General features: G+C 39.0%; 1 protein-coding gene across 1 annotated transcript in view; it reads left to right on the forward strand.

Annotated features, from left to right (window-relative positions):
- Positions 1 to 27,380, forward strand: part of LOC122814381 — a 498,155-nt gene that overhangs the window by 19,589 nt on the left and 451,186 nt on the right. Inside the window, exon 2 of the mRNA XM_044086965.1 lies at positions 26,699 to 26,794. Coding sequence (XP_043942900.1) covers positions 26,699 to 26,794 — 96 coding nt within the window. The remainder of the gene's footprint in view (positions 1 to 26,698; positions 26,795 to 27,380) is intronic.

A 27,380-nucleotide genomic window follows, 5' to 3' on the forward strand; every position in this document is an offset into this window, starting at 1 on the left:
TATCTTATCTTTTTTGGAGGGTAGTGGCTAGCTTTGCTTTGGTTGAAACCAACTGGCCATCTTTATTTGCTTACTTCAAAGTCTGGCATTGGGGCTAGTGTTCATTTGTATGATGTAACTTGGAATATTTACTCTTATTATATGATGGCAGGCAGCCAGATTTGGGGAGGGTCTAGCTGTGGTATGGATTAAAGCAGCTTGCCCTCTCTATTTCCTAGCCTGGTGTTAAGGACTAATGCATATTGGTGTATAATAAGTTGGAATGTTACCATCTGGCCAGTTTGTGTGAAAAAAATGTGAAACTCTCCCTGATTTTGCCGAATGCTCTTGTCTGCCTAATGTTTTTGGTTTGCAACTTAAACTCTTTTTTTGTTTACCTAGCTTACAGTTTGGCTTTACAGGACTAGTGTGCATTTGTATGACATAAGCTGGGACATGTTAGACATAGCCCCTCGCTGACCCTCTTCAAGTGAAATCTGGACGTGTGGATGGGAAATCGCAAATTCACCCCTGGGATCTCTTCTGTGTCCCTGCTAGACAGAGGCACAGTAAACTAATCTTTAAAGAATACCTTCTGTGACCTACTTTACAGAGGCACAGTAGGCTAATCTAATAGGGAGGCGGAAGCCAAATACACTCTGGCTAGGCTTATAAATGCCCTAGGGCAGATAGCCTAGTATCTACCTATGAATACTTATTTTATGGATGCTACTTCTACATTAAACATGTTTTTGTAGAATGTTCCTCACCTGAAAATGTATGTTTTTCTGTAAAATCTTTGTGAACTGTGGAAGAAAGTAACTTGGCCTCATCATTTGCTCAGCCTACATGTTGGATTTACAGGACTAGTGGACAGTTGTGCAACATAAGCTTTGGCCACTACTTGTGTTGCACCAAGATGAAACTGTCTCTAACTTTGCAGAATGTCCCTGATTTTGCCATTTTGTGATCTATTCCTCGTAAAACTTTTTTTTTCTGGCAAGTTGTCGAAGATTGTTGTCGCGAATTAATGACAATTTCAGTTTTATACAGCTCATTCTTCAGAAAAATGGATACCAATGGAAAAACCTGTATTCTACCAACTTTAATTATAAACCAGTAATTAAAATATTTTCTTAATTCTGGACCTTTGTCTCTTTCTTTTTTTTTTTTTTATTCTTATTTGATCAGGTTAAACAGTCTTAACTTTGCAGATCTAGTCTGCAGCTTTGTGAAGTAATTGGAATACGTGGGCTACAGTGTGCTTGTATGAAGCAAACTTGAAATATATTGAGGTAAAACTTAATTTACGGAAACAGTAATCAGACATCCGAGCTCTACACAGTTAACACTGTGGCTATGACTGAGTATGCCGAGTGTGGTGGCTGTCTTTGGATGAGAATGGCTTAATCCGCTATTATCAAGTTAAAAAAAAATTTGTTATCCTAACATTACCGGTTGAAATATTTTACTGTGACCTTTTTTTTTTTTTTTTTAATTTCACTCAGATGTTTGAGGTGTCAAGTGGCTATAACTGTTGCATATGGGTATTTGTGGATTATAATGGCAGCAGTTCAAATGGTTTTAAATCGCAAAGATGAATCCAAATAAACATGTACATTTATGCATGGTCTTCTACCCAAAAAAACTGTGGGTGGGGAGAAACTAGTTCTGATGAAAACGAAACTGACTGAGAATGCAAATGGAAAGTAGCAGTAAACATATTTAACATATCTACAGGATCTTTGTTGAGGACAACTAAACTTGTAACATTATGAGAATGGAAGGCAGTTACCCTTCATATCATTTCATGTATCAAAAGGAGCACAGTGTAACAGGAGTCATCAGTTATAAACTTTCAGGCATTTTATCATAATAGTGGCTGCAGTGGTTAGCGTTGCTGCCTCACAGCAAGAGGCTCTCCGGTTCGATCCTTGGCTGGGGTACCTTCTGTGCGGAGTCTGCATGTCCTCCCTGTGGTCCCGTGGGTTTCCTCCGGGTGCTCCAGTTTCCTCCCACATCCCAAAGACAATGCTGTAGATGGATTGGATGCTCTAAATTGGCCCTAGGTGTGAGTGGGAGTGTGTTTGCCCCTAGGTGTGAGTGTGAGCATGTTTGCCTTCTGTGGAAGGTTGGGCGCCGGGCTGGCAACTCGACACCATAAAACTCCACTGCCAATCATGAGCGGGCATGTGATCCACTGTGGCGACCCCTAACCGGGAAAAGCCGAAGAAGAAGAGTACATTTAAAAATGTAAATTTGGTTCCACAGAACTGTGCTCAAAGGAGGAAGTATTTATATTTCAAACAGATCACTTAGCCTTTCCAAAAATAATAGCAGTCGCAGTAGAGGAAACTGCTTACAAAGTACAGATTATAAAGTTGTGATATTTTTACACACATTTTGGAAAATGTAGACTCTTTGCAAGATTTTTGATTTAGTTAGAAATGATTTGGTGATGTACAGTAATAGAGAACACCTTGCATAGTGTTCTCTGTTTGTCTGAGACATGGTTAAAACCTAACATTACTGACAATGAAGTGCTACCACCCGGATATAATATACACCGGCTGAATTGTGCTTCCAGGAAAGGCGGAGGGGTGGCTGTACACTCTAAGTCTGAGTTGAATGTGTGACCATAGATGTTATTCAATCACCTCAGATCAATAACTCAGAAATTATTGCCACTAGATTGCAACTTAACAAAAGTAAAAGCACCAACATCATCTGTATGTATATTCCACCAGGTAATAATGTAGCCACACTTGAAGACACGCTTCACTGGCTATCTTGTCACTAAACTCAAGAAACGCTAATACTAGGAGACTTAAACATCGACTGGGGCTCTTGTTCCAAAGAATCCCCTTCTGCCCACATCAACTTGCATGCATTTACACAAACCATTACCACCCCTACCAGGTTAGGTAAACCCAACTAAAAAGATAGTATACTCACTGGGTACTCGTAAATAGTAACCCGCAACTGTACACTGCTGGTACCCTCCCCGATGACCTAAGTGACTATCTTCTCACTTACATAGTTAAGGATAAAGCCATTACCCCACAACAACCCCTACCCAAAAAAGTCCGGAGCAAAAGAAACTTTGACCCTGACAAATTCCAACTGGAACTTGTCTCTTGCAATTGGTCCATGCTAAAACACCTACCTTAGAGGAGGCAGTTGCCTATTTTCACAACAAATTTCTTGGAATTCTTGATCTACATGCACCTGCCCGCTCAAAACGTACAAAAGCAAGAAATGTACCATGGCTATCTAAAGAGACAAGACTAAAAATTACCAGCAGAAACAAACTATGGGCTCAATGGCTTTCCACAAAAGACCCCCATGATCATGTTAAATATAGGTATGCTAGGAATGAAACAAAAAAATTTATTCTACAGGACAAAAAACAATACTACTGCAATTTACAGACAACCGACAAGGACAATTCTGAATAGTTCTGGGCAGGGCTTGAACAATCTACTCTGCCCTGGTAAAACATCTACACCTATCCCTGCTGCCTTCATTGATAAATACCCAGAGGAGGTCTCTGACAGTTTTAACCATTTCTTTACTGAAACAATTCAAGCTCTAGCTAGACCATTACCTTCTAGCTCCCCTGCCCCTGATACTTTTACCTCTAAAAAGCGACTCTCATTCTCCTTCCAACCAGTGTCCACATCACTTGTCCATAACATGATCAAAAAATTAAAACCTACCACACTCTCTGCTGACCAGCTCCCCGCTGAGTACCTTCAAAAATCAGCTGATGCCATTGCCTATCCAGTATCGATACTACTCAATCGTACCATAGCAGAAGCTAACATTCCCACCATCTGGAAAACATCCTACGTAATCCCACTACATAAAGGAGGTTCCTGTGTGGAATTCTCCAATTATAGACCTATAGCTATACTTTCTCCACTTGCAAAGATTATGGAAAAATGTATACAAAAACAATTTATGCACCACCTAATCCAAAATCACCTCATGGCGGATACCCAGCATGGTTTTCATCCACACCATAGCACAACCTCAGCATTAATGGCTTTTACCAGTACCATAAACAATAACCATAACAATAATCACATATCCTGTGCCCTATTCTTGGATCTTTCCAAGGCATTTGACGTGGTTGATCACCAACTTTTGGTTCACACCTTGCAAACTTTCCACCTTGATACTAATGCCCTTCTTTGGTTTACATCCTACCTTAATGGAAGACAACAGGCTGTCCTATGGCAGAACAAGCTCTCTAATCTATTACCAAATACCCTTGGAGTACCACAAGGCTCCATATTAGGGCCCTACTGTTTTCTATCTTTATTAATGACTTGTATACAGTCATACCAAATGTCAGCTGTATCCAATACGCTGATGACTCCACCCTGATTTGCTCAGCTACTTCTCCCACAGACCTGACGGTCGCTACCCAGTCCACCTTTAATACCATAGAAAATTGTCTCTCTGAACGTAGATTACTAAATCCCAAAAAAAACTAAAATGCTGTTATTCTCTCCAGCTCCTAGGTCTGCCACCTTCACCTTTACCATAAATGCAAAAGATGGCACAATAATTTCCCCTGACCCTTCTACAAAATTACTAGGTGTCATTATTGACAATAACCTAAAGTTTGACCTACATATAAATCAATCAATCAAGAACATCAATAAAAAACCTGGGTCACTGTATAGAATAAAAGCCTTCCTAACCCCTCCAGCTAAGATGGCTATAGCTCGCTCTCATCCACTCTCAACACTTTTATACGCCTCCCCCCTTCTCTCCAATCTAAACAAATCTGTACTAAATAGACTGTCAACCTGTTACAATCGTATTGCCAGGTTTGCCACTGGAATGCCTTTTAGAACACACCACTGCATCAACCTAAAACAGCTTGGGTGGCTAGAACTTCCCAGTCTCATCCAATATAACCTGCTGATCATGGCTAACAAAATCCTCTATAACCCAGATAACACTCCAGCCCTTCAAAATATTATCACCCCCCCCCCCCCACAACAATCCAAGACTGCTTCGATCCTCGAACAAACTTCTAATTCAGACAATCAAAATAAACAACGCCGCTGGAGATGCCCTTTTTGCTAACGCTGCAGGCAGAGCCTGGAACTTACTTCCAGGTGATATTACTTTGCTCTCCTCCCTAGGAGAATTTAAAACTAAACTCGAACAACATATGGCATTTAACTGGCTTTGCCACTGCAACAAGCCCGGGTAACTCTCAACATGAATGTAAATAACCCAACTAACTATTTTTTGTTAATTTTCTCCTGACTATAACCAGGTGTATCTCATGTCTGTCTATGTATTTGTTGGTAATACTACTTATGTACTCTTGTTTTACTTGTATTATTGTATCTGATAACTTGGAGCTCATCTCCCCGGGCCTCCACTGAAAATGGACATGGCTCCAGTTGGACTATCCCGGTCAAATAGTCAACAAATGTAAAATAAAATAAAAATAAATAATCAGTCTGAGAATAATGGTACATAAGAAGCAGTATATTGGTACGTAAAAAAATAACTACAGCTTGTAGTGGCATTGGCTGTTACATGGTTATGTATTCTAAGAAATGTATGTGTTGGTTAATGGGCTAAGTTATTAAACAAATATGAAGATTAAGCTCTAGTAAATTACAGCTGTTGGTAGTGTTATAATGACACATTGAAATGTGTTGTCCACAGATATCACATAAAAATGGGGTAGTTTGGAAGGTAGTACAAAACAGTATTTTAGGTAGAAAGATATTACTTATTAGTTAATAAAGTCCTTTTTCTAAATTATCTAGTGGGTTAGTGCAGAGGATTAGAGCTTAGAGCTATGAGCTGTTAATAAGCTGCTTTCTGTAGTCCAGGGTTCGAGTCCAGCAGCCTCCATTTGCCTACTGTGTGACCTGAGAAAATTTACAGGGTAGTTACTCCCTAAACACATTTCCCCAGAGTATATTTTCTGTCAAGTGAATGATTATCTGATGCTTTCACTTAAGTACAGCTTGGCAGTACCTGTCCTTTTGTGTAACATTGTATCCCAGTCACTTTCCACAGTGCATACAATGTTGGGGCTGAACGAAACGTCATGATACTGAATTTTTCTTTTTTTTGCCTGTCACATTTGATTTGTTTTTTTTTTTTTGGTAAGGAAAGCACAGACAGCAAGGCACTTATTTTGTTGTTATTACACACACTGAGGTAATATTCAGGTACAAGATTCGCCGCTTTCGTAGTGTGTGCTGTCTCATTTCCATTCCCATGGGCCATAAACCTATCAAAATAGTTTATATAGTATGAAGGTTAATAAACCTACTTCACTAAATAGCTGAGCTTTGAAGCCAGGAAATATGATATGGTTGGCTGACACAGGGATGGAAGTGTTGACATGTACTCGCAAAGTATCACTATTGTGAAAAAATGCTTGAGATGCTTAGAGAATGGGCTTTACTGATTTACACTACCCTGATTGGAGAACGAACGTTCTCCAGCACGGTATTAATGTACAAGTAATGTCCGTTGAAAAAACATGTCCACTGCTTCATGACAGCATATCAACCCACCATGAAGCTTGGACTGAGAAAACGGGAACAGCGACCATTATTTTATGCTCACTAACCAGTGCTTCTGCTGTTTAGCGAGTATAAAATATAGTTAAGAAGAAAATAGTGTGTGTTTGCTTGTGTGTGCGAATGTATGCATGCATGTTAGTGAGAGTGAGTGAACCGTTATTTAACATTCGCTAAGCAGCGCTTCTGCTGTCAAGCGAGTGTAAAACAAACAAAAAAATAAAGAAAAAAAAAGCGTATGTGGAGTGTATGAAAGGAGAGAGAGGGAAAGCAATCACTCCAGTGAAACAGAAAAGTGTGTGTGTGTGTGTGTGTCTGTGCATGAAAGCAGAGAGCGAGCGAGACTGTGGTGTGGTGTGGGTGTTCCCTGGCAGCTGTTTTAAGTACCTTTTAACCTCTTAGACATGCACGTCAACCTATTAGAACAAGAAATCTGGACAAAGCCTAACATAATAGACATAACGTACTAGAGTAGACAATCTCAAAAACACCCTTGTTAATTAGCCTCTGATATGAATTAATATAGAACGTTGTATGGTTTATATTTTCTTAATCAATTATACTCTTCATGAATGTTTTACTAAAGTATAACTCCCCTATTCTTATACTGTAAATAAAAGTAAATGTCCTTCCTAGTATAAATTTTCAACTAGTATATTTTAGATTGAACCTTATTTCTGTCTGTATTTCTACTAACCACTTGCTTTCTTTATGTAATGACTTGTTTGTATTAACTTCAATGTGGAGCTTTTCTCCCCGGGCCTCTGCTGAAAATGGAAATGTATCCAGTTGGACTAGCCCGGTAAACAAATATAAAATAATGGGGGGGAATGCTAAGAAACAGGGATACATTTTAAATATTGCTCTTATGAACTTTGAAAGTTGCTAGAAGAACCGGATTTTGGTGTTGCCATGTATTTTCTGAAGGATATGAAATCTGAAACTCAAATGCATGTCATTATCTGAAGGAAATAAAACTGAAGCTCAAATGTATGTAATTATTTAGTAGCTTCTGTCTCCAATGACTGGCAATAAACCAAACGTTTTTATGAGTGAGGGACAAAAAACGTAAAGTAAATACCAGGATTTTTTAAAGTGTTAAATTTTGGATGTAAAATGCTTCCTCTAACACCGTTAACCTACACTAAAGCAAGCATGAAACATTAAGCGGAGGAACTATTATAAATCAAAAATAAATTAAAAAAACAGTACTAAAAAAAAAAAGTAAAACACAACAATTAGAGTACATTTTAAGCACAATAATGACCAACATAGTGTGTGTTAGTGTATTTAATGCCCTTCCATGGGGTGTAGAGGTCCTCTGCCTGCGGCATCTGGCCTCACAACACTTAGGCGGGCATTAATTACACGTTAACACACACTCTGTTAGGCATTATTGCTTTCATATTTTATACGTTAATTCACAATCACAAATCTGTATTAAAATGCCAGAAAACAAAAGTTTAAAGACCTGTATCATAAGTCAAAATTTTAAATATGTAAAAATCTCTAATTATCCTTCATAAAATAATTATAAGCTGAATGAAACATTTTCTGCTTAAATTTTGCTGTTTATGTTCAGTTGACAATGTATATTGTGTGTATGTATGTATATGCAATTACACACACAAATATATTGTCCACAGATATCAAAAGTGGAATTAGCTTGGAAAAGAGTTTTAAACAGTATTTTAGTGAGAAAGCTGTGACTCATTAGTAAAGGCATTCAATTCCTCCTCAAGATAGTACCATCACGTTCTGTCTGCCTTCTATAAAAATGCATTTGCTTGGACTTGCATATTTTGATCAATGGCTAGTTTAATGGTGGAGAACCATTTTATAACCACAGTGCCAAAACTGTATGACTTCTACTCTCGCAGATCATTTATATGTCAGGCAAACATACTTCAGGCAGTTATGGGGTGGGGCTGCTTGAGTGATTCTTAGATATATCCATATGTTTTAAATATTTGGGAGCGTCTGCCATTAATTGCAGTGAACAGGTTTACTGAGAAGTACAAGAAATCAAGCAAAATTGGACTGTTATGTTATGGATCAAGGTAAACCTCTTTTGCCAGTAGTCAGTTAAATATTCTTTCAAAACCTTATCTTCAGTATTGGCATGGAGGGCTGTTTATTTACACAAACTTAAACTTGTGCAGTTATGTCTTTTTTTTTTTTTTTCGTTTTGTGCCATTATGTTTGTTCATATTTGAACAACATGAACATAAAAGAAAAACTTGTTAGCCATGTTGGTTATCGTTGTCTCCTCACAGCAAGAGGGTCGTCAGTTAAGGTCTTTGCTGGAGCACCTTCTTTGCAGAGTTTGCATGACCTCCCTGCAGTCGAGTGAGGTTAGACGTGCACTAGGTGCATGCATGTGTGCCTTCTGTGAAGGTTAGGCACCTGGCTGCTAACTTGACACCGTAAAATCTGCACTGCCAATCAATCTGGAGACCGGTGATCCGCTGTGGTGACCCTTAACAGGGGAAGCCAAAAGACATTGCTATGTCTTTGTTCATATTTAAATGTTAATGATTTTGTTCACTCTGCTTAGTGTTTAGGCAAATTATTTCAGACTGATGTTTTATTGATCAGATTTTATTCGTAGAAGTAATCCATTGATTATTAGCTAATGTTTGAATTACAAGTCAGTAAGGCTTGTAGCCTTACGTAAGCTAATATTATTGTGTGCACTTTTTGATAGTTGAATTCTGAAATTAACGTATTAAGACTAGTACAGCAAAAGTCAGCCGATTATTCATTTGCTGTAATGTAGGATATAAAAGTGTATGGCTGTTTTACAAAAAAAAATTACATCATTGTATTTTGTAAGGAGGTACTAGGGAAGCGAGTTGTCTAACAGAATTTGTCAGAATTGCTAACTTGTAATTCAAACTTTAGTATTGTGAAGTATTTTCTGATTTCCTTTTCCATGACAAATTATGTATACCTCAAATAGCAAGGCTGCACCAAAAACAAAAAATCTAAGGAATACAAGAAACTTTCATTTGTTATATTATCTAGCTCAATCGTATGTAGGTGTAGTCCCATTTAAAATCCATTTATAAATTCATCATGTTACTCACTCCAGAATGAAATAATTATTTTTGGCAAAATGCTCTGATATGCAAGATTGACCATGCTTTGCTTATTAGCATCTTAAGCCAGAAATATTTGTACTATATTACTATAAGTTGGCAGAAGTCTTGTAGGCAGAGTAGCATGTCTGTTGCTTCTGAGTTCGAACTAACCAGGATGCTGTCCTCTGTATCTGTTGGTTAGGTCTTTGAAATCGTCTAGACCCATTTCTTTCCACAAGAATGTCACTGATGGTTCATCATTCTCATTGCTGCAACAGCTTTTGGCTGATTTGTTTCCTGCCTAGGAAGCAACAACCTGCCTCCTTCAAAATATCTGGCTCTGTCCCACACCCTCCCTTTGTCTGCTGATTGGCTAATGCCAGTCTAATAAAGACCAGCCAGAAGGAAGTGACTTCAGTACATTCTTGCCACCTCACAGGAAGTAACTAAGAAGCTTCCAAGGAGCAGCAGTTGGTATTTAGCAAGGGTGTAGCCAGGCATACTCTTTGTACTATGCAGAATACATCTTTTTGTTTTCTTGGCAGCACTCAGAAACAGTGTAGCATTTTCAGGTCATATTATGTTGACAGTTGTCTAAAGTGATGCCTCTAACAATGGGTACATAACTTGCTTATAGAGAAGATTAGTAATCTAAAAACAATATCTGTAATAGTTTTAGAAGGGACCACTGTTAGTGAAGTATACATTTATTAACTGCTGGGGGCAACATTTTTAAAGACGTGTCAATTCTTTTTAGATGCCAGGTGGGTTGGGGATAGAGCAAAAAGAGAAAATGGAATTTTCTGGCTACACCCCTGGTCTTTAGCTTCATTTCTGGCAGATAACCATTTGGAGTACCTTTCCATACAGAATTCATTACCGTTTTTAAGATTAAAGCATTTTTTTCCAATCTTTGACTTAAGTGGCATTTTTTCTTTAAGAAACCCAGTTTTGTTTAAATATTGGTAGTTTCATGTCAAGAACCACCTTAATAGTTTGTGGTTTATTTCTTTTCTTTTTCTTGTCTTTTCCTTTCCTGTTTTATTAAAAAAAAAGTGTACTGGTTTTGCACCTTTTTTTTTTAGTTTAGGTGTTCATGTTTTACTTAAAGGGAATGTTAAAACTGCATACGTTGTTTGCAGTGCATGTGCAATTTGTGATAAATTATCTGAGCATTTGTTTTCAGTTGTGGCAACGCATAGAAAGAAAGTAAAGTTTAGTCCGGGATTTCACTTATTGTTTGTGCATCAGCTTTAGTTTTGGGACTGTTTGAGGAAGCGCAAGAGTGTGTGTGTTTGTTTACTGCTTGTGATCACTTTGTGACAACTTACCTTTTGACTGATTCTTTCCAGCACTCCTTCACAGCTGCTGCTTCTCTTGGTGTACCCAAGAAGAAAACTCTCTAAAAGTGAGCCCGTGTAGTCAGTCAGTGTTAGCATTTTAGGGGCTCCCAGTAAGTGACAGGTTGGGAACCACCTGGACACTTCCATTCTAAGTAGCACCCTGTCACTGCCACCCCTCCTAAGCAACCTTTTATTTCATGCTGCCAAGTTTTAGAAGTAAGGTCACAGTACCTATAGATCATTCTGTGAGTACTGTATTATACTTGGAAAGTGCATGCAAATGTTCAGTTGTGATCAGCATACTACCATAGTACACAAAATTAAAATAAAATAAAAATGAAGCAATATGACAGGCCTGTGTACCACATTGTGTTGGCTCATCTCCCAGAGGGGATAATCATGGTGACTGGCATTTAGATACAAAAAATGATGCATTACAACACCCCAGTGTGTAGGGCTGGCCTTATGTGAAATGTTACCCTAGGCAAAAGGCCCCAACACAACTCGCTTCCTACTGTTTCATCCACCCCATATACACCTTCCAGTACACCCTCCATCCCACATTACCCACACCATATACATTACTTTTATCTTCCTTTTCTTATGTTTGCCTTACTTTTCAATAAACTATGGCTGTCTATATGCTGTGCATTGCATTTTAAAGCTTTTTTGGGAACATTGAATAAAAGTTAGGATTAAAGAAAGAAATACAGTATTGCTGTTCAACTTTCATTTTCTTTTCATCTTTATAATGCACCTTAGCTGGCCAAGGCAGTACAGTAGTAACTGTGCAGATCTCGAAGCCATAGGGTTGAAGATGCACTGAAGTGTATTTATTTTAGGGCTTCTTCCTGCCCTTTTGATCCAGTGGTGGCAATTGTAGTCGAAGAAGATGTAAGTTGTACTTTAAGCTTAATGTTCAAAGATGACAAAAATTAAACCTCACAATAAAGTAAAGACAAATGTTTGAGAGGATACACAAATCCTGTCTGGAAATACTGCCTGCCTACCTACCCCTTCCAAAAGAAATAGTCACTATGTATGTACACACAGGACAAGTTTAAACGTAAGTCCTGCCTGTAGGTCCATGTTGGTGACATAACTGAATCGCCACAGAAAAGCTGTAAGTGCAGCTTTTCCACAGTGATTCAACGCTTCAACAAAGTGGGATTTTTTTTATGCCCAACAGCTTTATCTAGCAATGGGATATTTTGATCCAAACAGAACAGGTGGCAACCTTAGTATGAGTTGCTATCCTTTATCCTGTCTTATTTCCCTATCAAGGTTCGTCTTGCAACCATTTCAGAATGTCTGCCTATGACTCCACCCTGTTCTCTGTTTTTAGTTAAACAGTTCTTGATAGGAGTTTTACATATGAGACCCCCTGGAAAGAAGGTGGCTCCTTCTTGTGACATTAACGGTCTCCATTTGAACCAGCTCATTTGGCAGATTTAAAGTTCATTGCTTGGATACTGTTATAGCTCTGACATCTGCAGCAAGAGTATACGAGTTGCAGCCGATGTTGTTAATCCTCTCAGAAGTGGTTGACATTGATTAACACCATCTCCACATGTTTTCTTTGGCAGGTGCTCCTCTGTCCGCATCGACCATGCCAATCACTTTGGCAACTCTCTCCTAAGTTCTAGGTCTTTAGGTCAGGGGGCTGGAGTTGGATGTCAGTTTTGATTCACTCAGTATTGCTTCTTTGTTATTGGCCTTTGAGCTCGTGGCACCAAGAGAATCAGCAGGAAGTTATTGTTGCTGGACCAATCAGTGATGAAATAGTCCAGCTGAAGCTGACACCTCATTCACTGACAGCTGTTCTGTGTAGAGGCCATTCCATTCACTTGTATCTCCCCGATGCCATCCACATTTCAGGTGCTGACTTTTGTGAACATTGCACTCTTTGGTGCAGAGACCTGTTCCTAGCCAAGACCTTGCTCTTCCTGGCATTGCAACTTCTCATGATTCTTGAACTAGAGGAATAGAAACTCTCAGACTTCATGATCACAAGTCGGGGTACCCACTCTCTTCCTTGTCTTCAGATTCCTCCTCAAAACAGTCCGAGAAAGTGAAGATGTATGAAGATTTAATAAGAAACGTCTCAAGTTCTCTCTGGAGACTCTAGCCCTGGGCATACAGAATGTGGGGTGAAGGTGCCTCCTTAACATCCCCCAGAGAGCAAATTTGGAGAAATTTTAGAACTCATTCATAGAAAAGGTCCTCTGACCAGTCGTCACCAGAGTGGATTTTGTAGGAAGTGTTCCACTCAACTCCCTTGAGTTTGTGTGGTATCCCATGTGGACAGGATAATTTTTTGGTCATCTTAGAGGACTGGATGGATTCTGGCATGGTGGCTACTACTCCAAGGATACTGGACCAGGTCCTCTGGCTGAGTAAGGACTGAGACATATTAGTCATCCACCATATATTCAGATTTTTTTTATTGGATAGTACTACAGAGGGAACATGTTCCCCAGATCTGTACAGCTCTTCTCCTTCGATTAAAGACTCTAGTATTGTAGATCACTTTGGGAAGCATGTTTTTGGATCTTCCACATTTCTCTAATGGTACAAAGTTTCTTATCCCATATGCTTAAGTTCCAACATGCTTTTGTAGGCAAGATACAAAAGATGCTGGATCAGCTGTTGTATGACCAGGCAGACTCAAAGTGGTCCACATGCCTGGTGTACAATGCCATGGATGGAGTAGAAGGGATGGCCAGTGACACCATCGCAATCCACCATCATGTCTAGCTGAGAGTAATACGTTTTGACAATAATTTTTAAACTTTCTTTATTAACAGCTATCCTATTCTTAGGTCTCTGTGAATCCATTTCTTGATAACCACAATGGATATTTGCCAGGCCACAGAAGCACCTGATGCAAATATGGTTCAAATGGAAAACCCTACAGCAATGGATCCAGCAGTCTAGGAAGGGTCACTGTGGTAGTGGCTCCATCCAGAATGAATGCCTGTCCAGAGTCCGAAGCAACTGTCAGCAAAACCAAGAGTTCCATGTCGGACAGACCCAGCAGAACTGCTGAAAACTTTCCCAACTGTTATGCTCTAATTATAGTCAGAGTTCCCCTGTCCCTTCCTCTTCCTGTGTGGATGGCTATTACATATGACAGATATATAAGGGCCAGTGCAGCTGTTGTCTAAAAGATTCCTTTGGTTGCACTCCCAACCCTTACACACGATCCTGTCCCTTCAAAGGAGTCCAGCAAAAGGAGAGGTAGTTAACATTATCCAAATAAAGACCATCCAGGTGGTCCCATTGGATCAGATAGGGTCTGGGTAGTATTCCAGTTTCTTCTTGGTTGTGAAAAAAAAAATACCTAAAGCAGGTATTCTAAATGGTTTCTGCCTAGCAAGAAGAAACTAGAAGTGCTCTATAGACCTCAAAGATACATACATACATATCAAAATACCCAAGAAGTCAAGGAGGTTTAGACTGTTCTGGGTAAGAGTCTGCCTTTACCAGTTTGGTCTTCTCACTACACCTTTCTAAACATACTGGAAAATATTAAGATACACCCTAATACTGGGTGATTTTAACTTCCCTGCCCCTAACTGGGAAAACTACTCGTGTACCAACACCTTTGCCCAATGTTTCTTGGAATTCATAAAGTCCAATGTCCTGGATCAACTAGTCCTTAGTCCAACCAGGGGTCCAATACCCTAGACCTGGTCATTACCAACATGGGAAATCGATGCTCCACACCTATGGTCACTCCCTCGTTGGTCAGGTCTGACCATAAGCTAATCACCCTTGACATCCACATCCCACCCCCCCCCCCCCCCAGTAAGGAAACCTCTGTAAAAAAAAAACTTCTCCAAATCCAACTTCATGCTACTCAAGTTAGAAGTGACAAACTTCATGACACTCATGCAGATGGGAACTGAAAGTTCGACTGCTGAATCCTGCACTAAAGGACAGTGCGAGCACATCCACTCGTGCATGAATTGTGCCATCCCCAATAGAACCAAGATGCTGTCCTCCAAAAAAAAAGAAGCCAACCTGGTGGTCCCTTGCCATAAACAAACTTTACAACAAATGGAAGAAACTGTTGCAGAAAAGAGGAAAATCCCAGAGTGCAAAAAACTCCCTTACCAGCCTCAGTAAGAAGCTGAGATCCCTCATAAAATCCTCCAAAGCCAGTTACGAAAATAAAATTGCCAGAGATTCCAAAGACCACCACAAGGCATTCTATAGCGATGTCAACATCCTGGCAGATAGATTCAGTGCAAACTTCACCCCCAAAAGGGTCCATCTCAATACTGAAAGATTGCCAAATTCAGGTAATGGTCACACAGGTGAAAAAAACACACTCTCCAAAGCTAAGAATACAGCATCCATGGGACCCAGACGACATCCCAGGCTGTGTACTACATGAGCTACAAAATGAACTGGCACCTCACCCAAGTGTCATGTTTAATCATAGCCTCACTTCAGGCTTCGTGCCCACTAAGTGGCGCACAGCTATAGTTATCCCACTCCACAAGGATCCACCTTGGATCCTGGGAACTACCACCCCATCAGTCTGACGAGCCTGATCTGGAAGGCTATTTAACGTATTATCATGGAACTTATAAACAAAGACATTGGCAACCTTCAAACACTGGACCCCATACAGTTTGGGTTCGTGAAGGGCCCATCTTGTCTCCTGAACCTGAATGACTTCTTCGAATCAATCTCCAGAGCCGTGGACAAGGGTAAGGCGGTCCACACAGCCTATTTGGACCTCGCCAAGGCCTTCAACACCATCCCCCACTCTGGAATCGTAGATAAACTTACTAAGCTGGGCATTAATCCCTACATCACTCGATGGGTTGCCAACTGGCTTACTGACAGAACCCACACTGTAAAGGTAGCCGACTCCAAATCCAGTTCCAGACAAGTGGAGTACCTCACAGTTCAGTCCTGGGACTGCTCTTGTTTGTCATCTACTTCTCTAAAGTACAGGCCAACACTAAGGGACTTTAGCTAACAAAAGTTTGCAGATGACTGCAAACTGGGAGCCATTATTGAATCCCCAGATGATGTGAATATTCTACAAAAGGGCCTTACAGAAACAGATGCTTGATGCCATAGCCATGGGCCCAAGCTCAATGCCAAGAAATGTATAGTTATCCCCCTTGGAAAAAAACAATTACCCGTGAATTACCACATAGGTGACAGTACACTAAACCCCGAACGTGTGATAAGAGACTTAGGGACACAGGTGGACAGTAGTCTCACCCTTGATAACCACATCGCCACAACAGTCAGGAAATCTTTCTACAACCACATCGCCACAACAGTCAGGAAATCCTTCTATGTGGCACACCTCATCACTAAGGGCTTTTCATCCAGAAAAAAGGAGATCATTGTCCCACTGTACTCATCCCTCATTAGACCCATTATAGAATACAATGCCCCGTTTGGTATGTACGTCTCAAGACATCTGCAACAACTGGAAAGGCCACAGAAATGCCTCACTAAAAGAATCTCGGGCCTAAAGCAGATGCCCTATGCTGGCCATCTAAAAAAAAAATCCACCTGTACTCTGTTGCATATCGTCTACTCGGAGGCGATCTCTGCTTAACATACAAAGCCATGTCAAACCCTGAGCTGTTGGACATACTCCACTTAAAGAAATCCCAATCCCTCAGAGCCACATATTCCAGGGATCTAAACCTCATCATCACAATGAACAAAATATCTTAAAACAAAGATCACCACTCCAAATAGGAACTGTCCGTTACAAACCAGGAAGCAAGTAGTAGAAAAAACACGTTCAGTTCCAACGCAGAGGCAGGAGACAATGATGAAATCCAAAGTATTAAAACACGATGATATTTATTAGATGAAACACAGGGATGAGCTTCGGCGTAATACGCTTCTTCAGATCACCACACAAAGAGTAGCAGCCATATTTATACATATTTGATTATCTTAGATGGTCCAATTAATTCAAATCCTCCAATGAACAACTGAGGAGAGATTATTCACAGAAGGTTAACTCTCTGTGAACCAAGACACAATATTGTAACCACTTCAAACTTTCAAGTCAGATTATCTAGTGCGGTTGTATATATATATGTATATATATTCAGATAAAAATATTCAGATAAAAATATATATTCAAATAAGAATATATATATATAAAATGTACATATAAAATGAATGCAATTAATAACTCAATCGCTATGAAAATATAAACATAAATAAATATATATAAATATGAGATATAAAAACTTCATATCAATTTGATCTAGCCAGGCATAATCGTCCAAAAGCAGAAAAATTAATATACAATATATATATTTATTTAATATAGACTGACTTATTAATAAATATATGTATATATATAAATATAATGATAATAAAAAATAAAAAAATAAAGATAAAGATAAAACATATACAGCAGAATATGGCATAGAATCTAAAAATAGACCATAATTCATAATGTAAAAATGAATATGTGCCAAACACATGATATAAATATCTTATTATCTGGGCCTTTAATATGGAACGAAAGAAATGTAATGTGATTTAGGCCCGTGGATAATGAGCTCTTAGTCTGAAAATCCACTCTAATTCTTTTTGTTCCAAGTAGCTCAGATAGTCACCTTTCCTTTGTCCAGGTGGTACAATCTGTAGTGCCCTAAACTCAAAGCCATGATCATTATAACTAGAAATATGTTTGGCCAAGGCGTTCAGCATATTCTTTTTCCTTATGTCATAGACATGGTCATAAATACGTTGTTTAAAACTCCTTTTAGTCATGCCTACGTAAAATGCTGCTGTACATGTATGGCATTTAGCTAGATAAACTAGCCCCGAGGTATTACAGTCTGCATAGAACCTAGGGCTAAAGGAGAAGTCTAACACTGGATGTATGAAATCTTGTTCCCTAGATATGTATCCACAATAGTTGCACCTTCTACAAGGATATGTTCCCCTTTCTCCTGACATGACCTCTGTCAATGAAAAATTAATCTTACTTGTATCATGATCTATGCATAGGATCCTTTTTAAGTTTTTATTATTCCTATACATAAAACCAGGACTGGAGCCTACTATATCTGATATTCTATCATCCAGTGTTAGGACTCCCCAATGTCTAGAGATAATTCTCCTAATTGTCGCACTGTCATTTGTATAGGTAGTAACAAACATGGTTCTATCATGGGTCATTGTCACTTTAGGAGCTGATTTATTAGCAGCCATGATACCAGAAGGCATATGATAATCAGCATCGTATGTCTCTCCCATTATTTCTATTTTAACCTGATTAATTAACTTAATATCATAGCCTCTTTCCACAGAAATTAACTCCATCTCTTTCACTTGGAGCTTTAGGTCCATAGGGTCTCTACAGAGCCTTTTAAGCCTATGAAACTGGCTTTTTACTATCCCCTTGAAAACATGCCGAGGATGCATGCTGTCAAACTGTAGGATAGTATTTTTCCAACAGGCCTTCCGATAGAGGGTGGATGATAGTCTACCACCCTTAATGCTAAGGCTGATATCCAAAAAATTGATACTATCATACGAGGTTTCCACAGTTAATCTTAAATAGCCTGTAGTGGTTTCTAGATACTCTACAAATGTACAGAGGTCATGTTCACTACCATCCCAAATCATAAAAATATCGTCCACAAAACGTTGGTATACTAGACATTTTTTAAAAGAGGGGTGAGTAAATAAAAATTCCCTCTCCCAGTAATGTACCACTAGGTTGGCGTATGTATTGGCGCAGGGGGTGCCCATGGCAACCCCTGCTACCTGCAAATACATACGCTGCTTGAAACAAAAGACATTATTATCCAAAACCAGCTCTAACAACTGACATACTAGAATTTGTGTATTACGATCTATCAGAGGAAAAACCTGCATTATCATTCTGATGGCTTCAACCCCCTCATCGTTGGGAATAGAGGTAAACAAGTTCCTGACGTCCATAGTCACCAAAAGGTGTCTATCTTTATTAAATATTGCCCCTAGAGTATCTAGTATATCCAAGAGCTGGTAGGTATCCTTCAAGATGGTTGGAATATTATTAACTAATGGTTTCAACGTTTTTTCAAGAAAAACTGAAATGTTTTCTGTGCTCCATCCATCACCTGAGACAATGGGTCTCAGCGGGGGCGGGTGAAGCCCTTTGTGCATCTTGGGCAAGCCCTTTATCACAGGAAGATGTGGAAAAGGGGTAGAGAAGTAGTCATAAAGATCCTTGTTGATCTGGCGACCCATTAGTAGGTCGTACAAGGTGTCATTAATGTTGCTAACTATCTTATTTAGAACTTCCTGATCAACGTGTTTATAAGTAGAACAATCATCAAGCATATTTCTCATATATGTATCGTAATCTTTAGTGTTCAGTAAAACTATACCCCCTCCCTTATCTGCCGGTTTAATAGTCACAGATTGATTACGTGTAAGTTCCCTGAGTGAAACGCTTTCATCTTTGGACATATTATAATATAAACATTTTCTATTGTCCTTCAGGAAGTATTCATATAAATCTCTCTCACAGAGTTTAACAAAGCTTTCCACATGACTCGGCAGTATAGGGGAGAAAGTACTTTTCTTTTTGAACACTTGATAATCAGGTATACAATTACTGTTATACTCAGCATGTGCATCTCTAAAAAACAGTAGCTTGATGGCTACGTTCCTAGCGAACAGCCGTAAGTCAGTTAGAATTTGATGTAAAGAACTACCTTGGGAGGGAATAAAAGATAATCCTTTATCTAGGACCTTGGCATCATTCACGTTGAGTGGGAAGTCCGAAAGATTAAAAAATAAATGTTCTTCTATCTTGCTCGCCTTCTTTGCTGTTGGTAATCCTCGCCCGAGAGCTTCCGTTTCCTTCTGTCCCAGCTGTTCGACCTGTCTCTGGGAAATGGAGGCTTTTTGATAGGTAAGGGTAAAAAATCACGAGAGCTGGAGGGAAGAGTTCCATGCTTCCTTATAGCCCCTAAGTCCTTCTTGGTATTAGTAGTGACACAATCCGCTTCTTGGTTCGGTTGTGGTGTAGAGACAGTGTTAGCCGTCTCAATGTGAGGAGGAAGTTCAGGAGGCGTGGCAAAGCTAGAACCTGAAGTCCGACGAGATCTCGCAACGTCTGCTTCCTGAGGTAGAGGGCTAACCAGATCAGCCTCAGTTAAGGTGGTATCCATGGCAACCATGGCTGCTGCAGGGGTAGAAACCGGGGCAGTATTCACAGTCCTTCTGGGCCAAACAAAGACATTGCCCTCACAGAAATCTCGATAATCACGCTGCAGTTTTTTCTGTTTAACCTGTTGGTTACTACCTATACAAATGACAGTGCGACAATTAGGAGAATTATCTCTAGACATTGGGGAGTCCTAACATTGGATGATAGAACATCAGATATAGTAGGCTCCAGTCCTGGTTTTATGTATAGGAATAATAAAAACTTAAAAAGGATCCTATGCATAGATCATGATACAAGTAAGATTAATTTTTCATTGACAGAGGTCATGTCAGGAGAAAGGGGAACATATCCTTGTAGAAGGTGCAACTATTGTGGATACATATCTAGGGAACAAGATTTCATACATCCAGTGTTAGACTTCTCCTTTAGCCCTAGGTTCTATGCAGACTGTAATACCTCGGGGCTAGTTTATCTAGCTAAATGCCATACATGTACAGCATTTTACGTAGGCATGACTAAAAGGAGTTTCAAACAACGTATTTATGACCATGTCTACGACATAAGGAAAAAGAATATGCTGAACGCCTTGGCTAAACATATTTCTAGCTATAATGATCATGGCTTTGAGTTCAGAGTACTTCAGATTGTACCACCTGGGCAGAGGAAAGGTGACTATCTGAGTTACTTGGAACAAAAAGAACTGGAGTGGATATTTAGACTAAGAGCTCATTATCCACCGGGCCTAAATACGTACATTTCTTTACGTTCCATATTAAAGGCCCGTAGATAATAAGATATTTACATCACGTATTTGGTACATATTCATTTTCATACTATGAATTATGGTCTACTTTTAGATTCTATGCCATATTCTGCTGTATATGTTTTATCTTTATCTTTATTTTTTTATTTTTTATTATCATTATATTTATATATATACATATATTTATTAATAAGTCAGTCTATATTAAATAAATATATATATTGTATATTAATTTTTCTGCTTTTGGACGATTATGCCTGGCTAGATCAAATTGATATGAAGTTTTTATATCTCATATTTATATATATTTATTTATGTTTATATTTTCATAGCGATTGAGTTATTAATTGCATTCATTTTATATGTACATTTTATATATATATATTCTTATTTGAATATATATTTTTATCTGAATATTTTTATCTGAATATATATACAACCGCACTAGATAATCTGACTTGAAAGTTTGAAGTGGTTACAATATTGTGTCTTGGTTCACAGAGAGTTAACCTTCTGTGAATAATCTCTCCTCAGTTGTTCATTGGAGGATTTGAATTAATTGGACCATCTAAGATAATCAAATATGTATAAATATGGCTGCTACTCTTTGTGTGGTGATCTGAAGAAGCGTATTGTTACGCGAAAGCGCTCATCCCTGTGTTTCATCTAATAAATATCATCGTGTTTTAATACTTTGGATTTCATCATTGTCTCCTGCCTCTGCGTTGGAACTGAACGTGTTTTTTCTACTACTAATGAACAAAATATGCTGGAGGGATAGGTTCCTGACCCAGAGACTCCCCAGACTCTGGAATAGACTGTGCATACATGTCAAGCAGAGCATCTCTTTGGCCCTCTTCAAAAGGAACCTTGATTGGATGGGAGATGGGAAATTCACCCTGGGGATCACATCAGTCGCCCTGCTAGACAGGGGTCCAGGGAAGTAAGTACTGTGGGAAGAAATAGCTAGGGAATTGTTATGGCTAGGCTTGTATAGGCCCTAGGGCCGATAGCCTAGTACCAACCTATGAACAACCCCCTTGGTGTTCACCAAATGCATTTTTGTAGTTGCAACACACTAGAAGTTTCTAGGGCTAAAAGTATTTCCGTACATAGATGTGTAGCTTCTAGTCACAGTGACTCAAGACAGTCTACTTGTAGAATGGGACACTTTTCAGGGTTCAAAATTATGGCTGTGCAGAATAATGTGTAAGCAAATTCTTAGATGGCGCCTTTGCATCAACACTCTTTCATAGATTTTGTTTTATTTATTGACATTTGATAACTGGGTAGTGCCGACTGGGCCAGAAGCCTGTTTTCAGCAGAGACCTGGGGAGAAAAGCTCCATGGAAGGTTATACATTTGTACATATGACAATTACAATAGGAGTTCAAATGCAAGTTCCTTGACATTGTATCTAAAAGCGTATAACAATGGTAGTACAGTAAGTCTGCACTATTCATACAGACAAAATAAAAAAAAAAATTTTTTCTAGATAAAAATATCACAAACTGAAGCTCAATTGTCAAGAAATATTGACAATGGGTGGTGGTGAGAAGGAAGTTGGACAGTAAGGGGTTAAATTAGTTAGCTTGGTGGAGAACATGAGCAAAACCTATGTTTGGTGAAATACTCCTTTATGGACTGTTTAAATGAATGTGCATCATTGATGTGCAGAATATGCTGAGGTAGAGAATTCCAGTGTTTTGGCAAAAGATATGTGAGTATAAGGAGACACAGTGAGAGTTTTGGGTTTTGTTAACCTTCAACAATACCTTATTGGCAGACCTAAGAGATTTTGGGTTAGTGTAGGGTTGGACAAGGTTGGACAGGTTTGTATAAGACTGTTTGGGCAGTTAGTAGCCAAGTCAGAGTAAGCAGGTGAGGGAACTACAGACTACACATAACATGTATGTAAAAAAACACTCTAAAACTATTTATACATTTCTGAATTGGCTTTCAATTTCAAAATACTGTTTATAGAATATTGGTCATTTAACCCTGGGTGTTTATATGTATATATGTGTGTGTGTATATATATATATATATATATATATATATGTGTGTGTGTATATGTATATATATATATATATATATATATATATATATATATATATATATACATATATATATATATATAGATAGATACATATGTGTGCGTGTAGTTTGTAGTTAATGTATATATAGTATCTTTTTTTTATATACAGGTAATGTTAATGTTCCTTGTTTTTAACATAAATTGATCGCGTGTACAAATTATTCATCCAATCAGATGGCTTAGGTAGGGTATTTAAAGTGATTGTCTGCACTTGTTTTTATTCTGATGAAGTCTGATATTCACAGACGAAAGCGCTCAATAAATCAATTTTTTAGTGGTTCCAGTCTCAGTTCCGTCTTTTGTTTGTTTTTCTGGTTACTGAGGGAAACCTTGCTGTAAACATTTAACATCCCTGACCACTGCCAAGTGCAGCAGTTTTTTTGTCTCATTCCTTCTGGCTCTAGTGCAGTAGCCCAAGGGTGCTGTAGTCCAAAGCTGCCCCCATGACTCCATGTCTTTCCCCTTCTTACCTGTTCTCTACATTAGTTTAGAAAGTAAAGGCCAACAAGTCCATGGTAATTCTTAGCTCTCTTTTGGTTCTAACAAGTATGGTTGCTTCTGATGTAGCCTCATCTTCTGCAAACTCCTATGTCTGTGACTTTATCTATACCATATATCCATTAAGCCTCGCATGGAACTTCCCACCATTAGGTTAACTACTTGGTTTCATCATTTTCAACAGTTACCAGGGAAGCCATATACTCTCCCAGGGTTGTCCAAATCCTGGCCTCCACACACAGACTTGTTATGAGTGGAGCATGTAAGAATATGTAAACTTATTTTCATGGCTAAGCTTCCACTAAGGGCCTGGATCCCTTTTCAACTCTGTATAATAAATTACATTTTGCAGTATTTCAACTTAAGCTAAGCCAGTCCTTTTGTCAGTTATCTTTTCATTGTTGTCTTTCGGCTTTTCCCGGTTAGGGTTCGCCACAGTGGAGCTCCAGTCCGCTAATGATTGGCAGTAGATTTTTACATGCCAAGTTGCCGGCCCTGACGCACAACCTTCAACGAAGGTAAGCCCATTCACGCACGTCTCCACACAGAAGACGCTCTAGCTGAGAATCGAACAGGACAACGTCTTACTATGAAGTGACAACACTACCGTAGCACCACCATTCATAATATTGAATTTTTATCAGTCCCTATATAACACTTTGCTGACATCTGTAAAGGTATGTAAGGCCATCCTTAGAGGCACTTTTCTTAACCAAACTCCCCTTAAGAATCCTAGTCCTCCATAGAAATTGAACTTTGTGTTGGAACAGTGAACAATAAATAATTGGAACAAGCATCCAGGGTAAAACTGAAAACCCTTTCCTGGAAAATTATTTTTATTGTGGTAGCAGTGTCCACAAGAAGAATAACTGAAATCAAGGACTTTTTTATTGAGCCTCCCTTCCTCACCTTTCATAAGGATAAAGTGGTCTTGTAGTTGTAACCCTACACTCATGACAAGGATAGCAACAGAGTTCGGTTTCATCTAGTCTTAATTTCCAATACTTTCCAAATCTGTCATAACGCCTTGTGCATTGCTTAGATGCTCGCACACAGTTAAGATTTTAAGTACTTAGCCTTTTCAGACCAGTTTTGTTCCATTTATTTCATATGCAGACCATAAAACTGAGCAGAAGGTCACAAAAGGTACTCTGGCAAGATGGCATACTGACTGTACTTGTCATGAGCAATATGGCCAGTTTCTTCTAATATCTCCAGCAGCTCAATCCATGTGGGCAGTGCTTCAAATTGAAGTTTGTGTAGCTATGACTTCTTTGAGTAGTTTCACAAGACACCATAAGCTGGGTGTGATCTCTAGGGAAGGATCCTCATTTGGGGCTACCAAGTTGTGCAGAATTCTGTCGTGAGACTACTCTGGGGGTTGAGCTGTGAGATGTACCCTAGAGGCTGAAGATATACTGGTTCATTCCAGAAACAATTTTTTGTATGTATTTATCATAAATATAGATCTACATAATCAAAGTCTATTCTCTTCAGCACACCTATCCTCCTTCACGCAACTGTATGTATGAGGTGAGGCATAGGGGAGGTTCACTTAAGGGAGTATTTATACTTATACTTGGATACTGAGAAGCATATTTGTTAATCTGAGGAGAAAGACACTGTGCATTATGAAGGGAATAAGGAACTGGAGCTTGAGAAAGTCCTAGAGATTAAAATGGATGAACTCGTACTATCTGGCTCTGCCATTAATGTAAGTCCATATCTTTCTATTTTATCAGAACTATTCTGTCTTTTGGAGCAAAACCACTTGAATGTATTCCAGCAGTCAGATGACTCCTTAATCAGTTTCCCCTGGTGTAAGATAATTTCCCCTTGAGTGAGAATTGTATGTATGAACCTGTTTTTAGTCCATTGAGCCTCTGGCAAATTCGTCTTCTGTTGTAAATTGTATCTTCCTTTATTAACAGTATGAAATTTTAGACAGTAAACAGCCAGCAGGGTTTTGTGGAGGACACACTATAATTTTTCATTACTGGTATATTTCTATATTTTTTCAATCGGAACAATATTGTTTTGGCACCTTCTGCTCATATGCATAAGCTGAATAGGAAACAGTGGAATAGGAGGAGAACACATCAGAAATGTGCCATACATCGTTAGATTTACTATAATCCAAGACTAGTAGCAGCTTTTAGGGAAAAAATGTATACATCAAGGAGATGCATAGGTTCATAGATTAGTACTAAGCTAGCTGCTCTTCTGAGCCATTTTAAGCCTAGCCAGTTATCCCTTGTGAGACTCAAACCCTGCACCTTGTGCTTGCAAGGCAAACACCTTAACCATTAGGCCACCCTCCCAACAGTTTGAGTTTTGGGGAATGGGACATGTATTTGTAGCATAAGGAAATAATCTTTCACAAAAAGTAGTTATGTATAATTGAAACAGCTCCTTCAGATAACCATGTAGTATAGAAAATGTTGGAATTCAGAACGCATAGGTTACAAACAAAAGGTGTAGCCACGGGGGTGCTGCAGGAAGTAGGATACCATGGTTTTCCAATCTGCAGCATAACCGTTGGGTAGAGAAATGGACTGATCCTTACCTGCTGCCAGTATCTACTGCCCGATCTGCTTCTATGGACTGACCGGGGTCTTGGGATCCTTACCTGCTGCCAGTATCTACTGCCCGATCTGCTTCTATGGACTGACCGGGGTCTTGGGATCCTTACCTGCTGCCATTATCTACTGCCCGATCTGCTTCTATGGACTGACCGGGGTCTTGGGATCCTTACCTGCTGCCATTATCTACTGCCCGATCTGCTTCTATGGACTGAGCGGGGTCTTGGGATCCTTACCTGCTGCCATTATCTACTGCCCGATCTGCTTCTGTGATAGTGCATCATGGGAGAATGGTCTAGTGTTGCTTTACAGTGTTTATTCACTTTTTGTTTTAGTTGCATAACAGAAGCCAAACTCCCATCTTAAGCTTTATCCTTCCTCTGTCTTTCAAATGTAGGATTAAAGGATGCATTCAAGTAACATTTTTTGTATCTGTCAGTGCACTAGTGGGTCTTAAATTACACTGGAGTGTCTGTATGTCTGTCCCTGTTGCTAATCTTTCTAGATCATAATAAGTGTAGTAATTTTTTGTTTCTCCTCGCATGTAACATGATTATAGGACTTTGCATCCCAGTCTTATTCAGTTTTTTTTTATATATCCGTAGGGCAAGTTGGAAACGGCTTTATCCTCTCTAGAGTCAAGAGTGGATGAACTACTATATTTGCTCAACAAGCAGGAGAAAGAAATCCTAGATATACAAGTAAGTAACGCGGATGATTACTTCTGAAAGTCTTAAATGCAGAAAATTAATGTCACATGCATAGAGACATCTGCTGTGCCTTTACTGGTGTACCTTGTGTTATTTTAAAACTAGCTATATGCCTTAAATGCATTGCTGATAATCCAAGAAAAGAAACCGTCATAAGAAGTCTGACTGCGCTATAGCATTTTTTTCTTGCCCTGTAGTGATGAAGAAAAGTGGAACTCTGATGAGCTCTTATAATCAAGTAGGTATACTGAAATTGTAAAGGAAAACTCTACCCTCTCCTAAGTTTTAACTCAGTCCTTAAGTTTCTTTGCTTCCTGTAGTATGGATCCAGTATTGTGTAGGCACCAGAAACCTGTTTGTACTTTTTAAAACTTGTATTTCCTTGCATTGGACTCCATTTAGCTTAAAAATAGAAATTTTTAAGGACTTGGCTGAGAACAATGGCTGATGCATTTTGCTGACAGAGTGGCAAATGAGATCTGGGGTAATGAACAGAGGGTCATTATGAGTAGAGTCTTAGCTTTATGGGTAGAGGCTTGGCTCGAGAATTTTTTGGCTAACAAGGTGTATGGCGGCT

This window comes from Protopterus annectens, chromosome 10.part0, assembly GCF_019279795.1.
Source record: "Protopterus annectens isolate FY-2018-M chromosome 10.part0, PAN1.0, whole genome shotgun sequence".
Taxonomy (NCBI): domain Eukaryota; kingdom Metazoa; phylum Chordata; order Ceratodontiformes; family Protopteridae; genus Protopterus; species Protopterus annectens.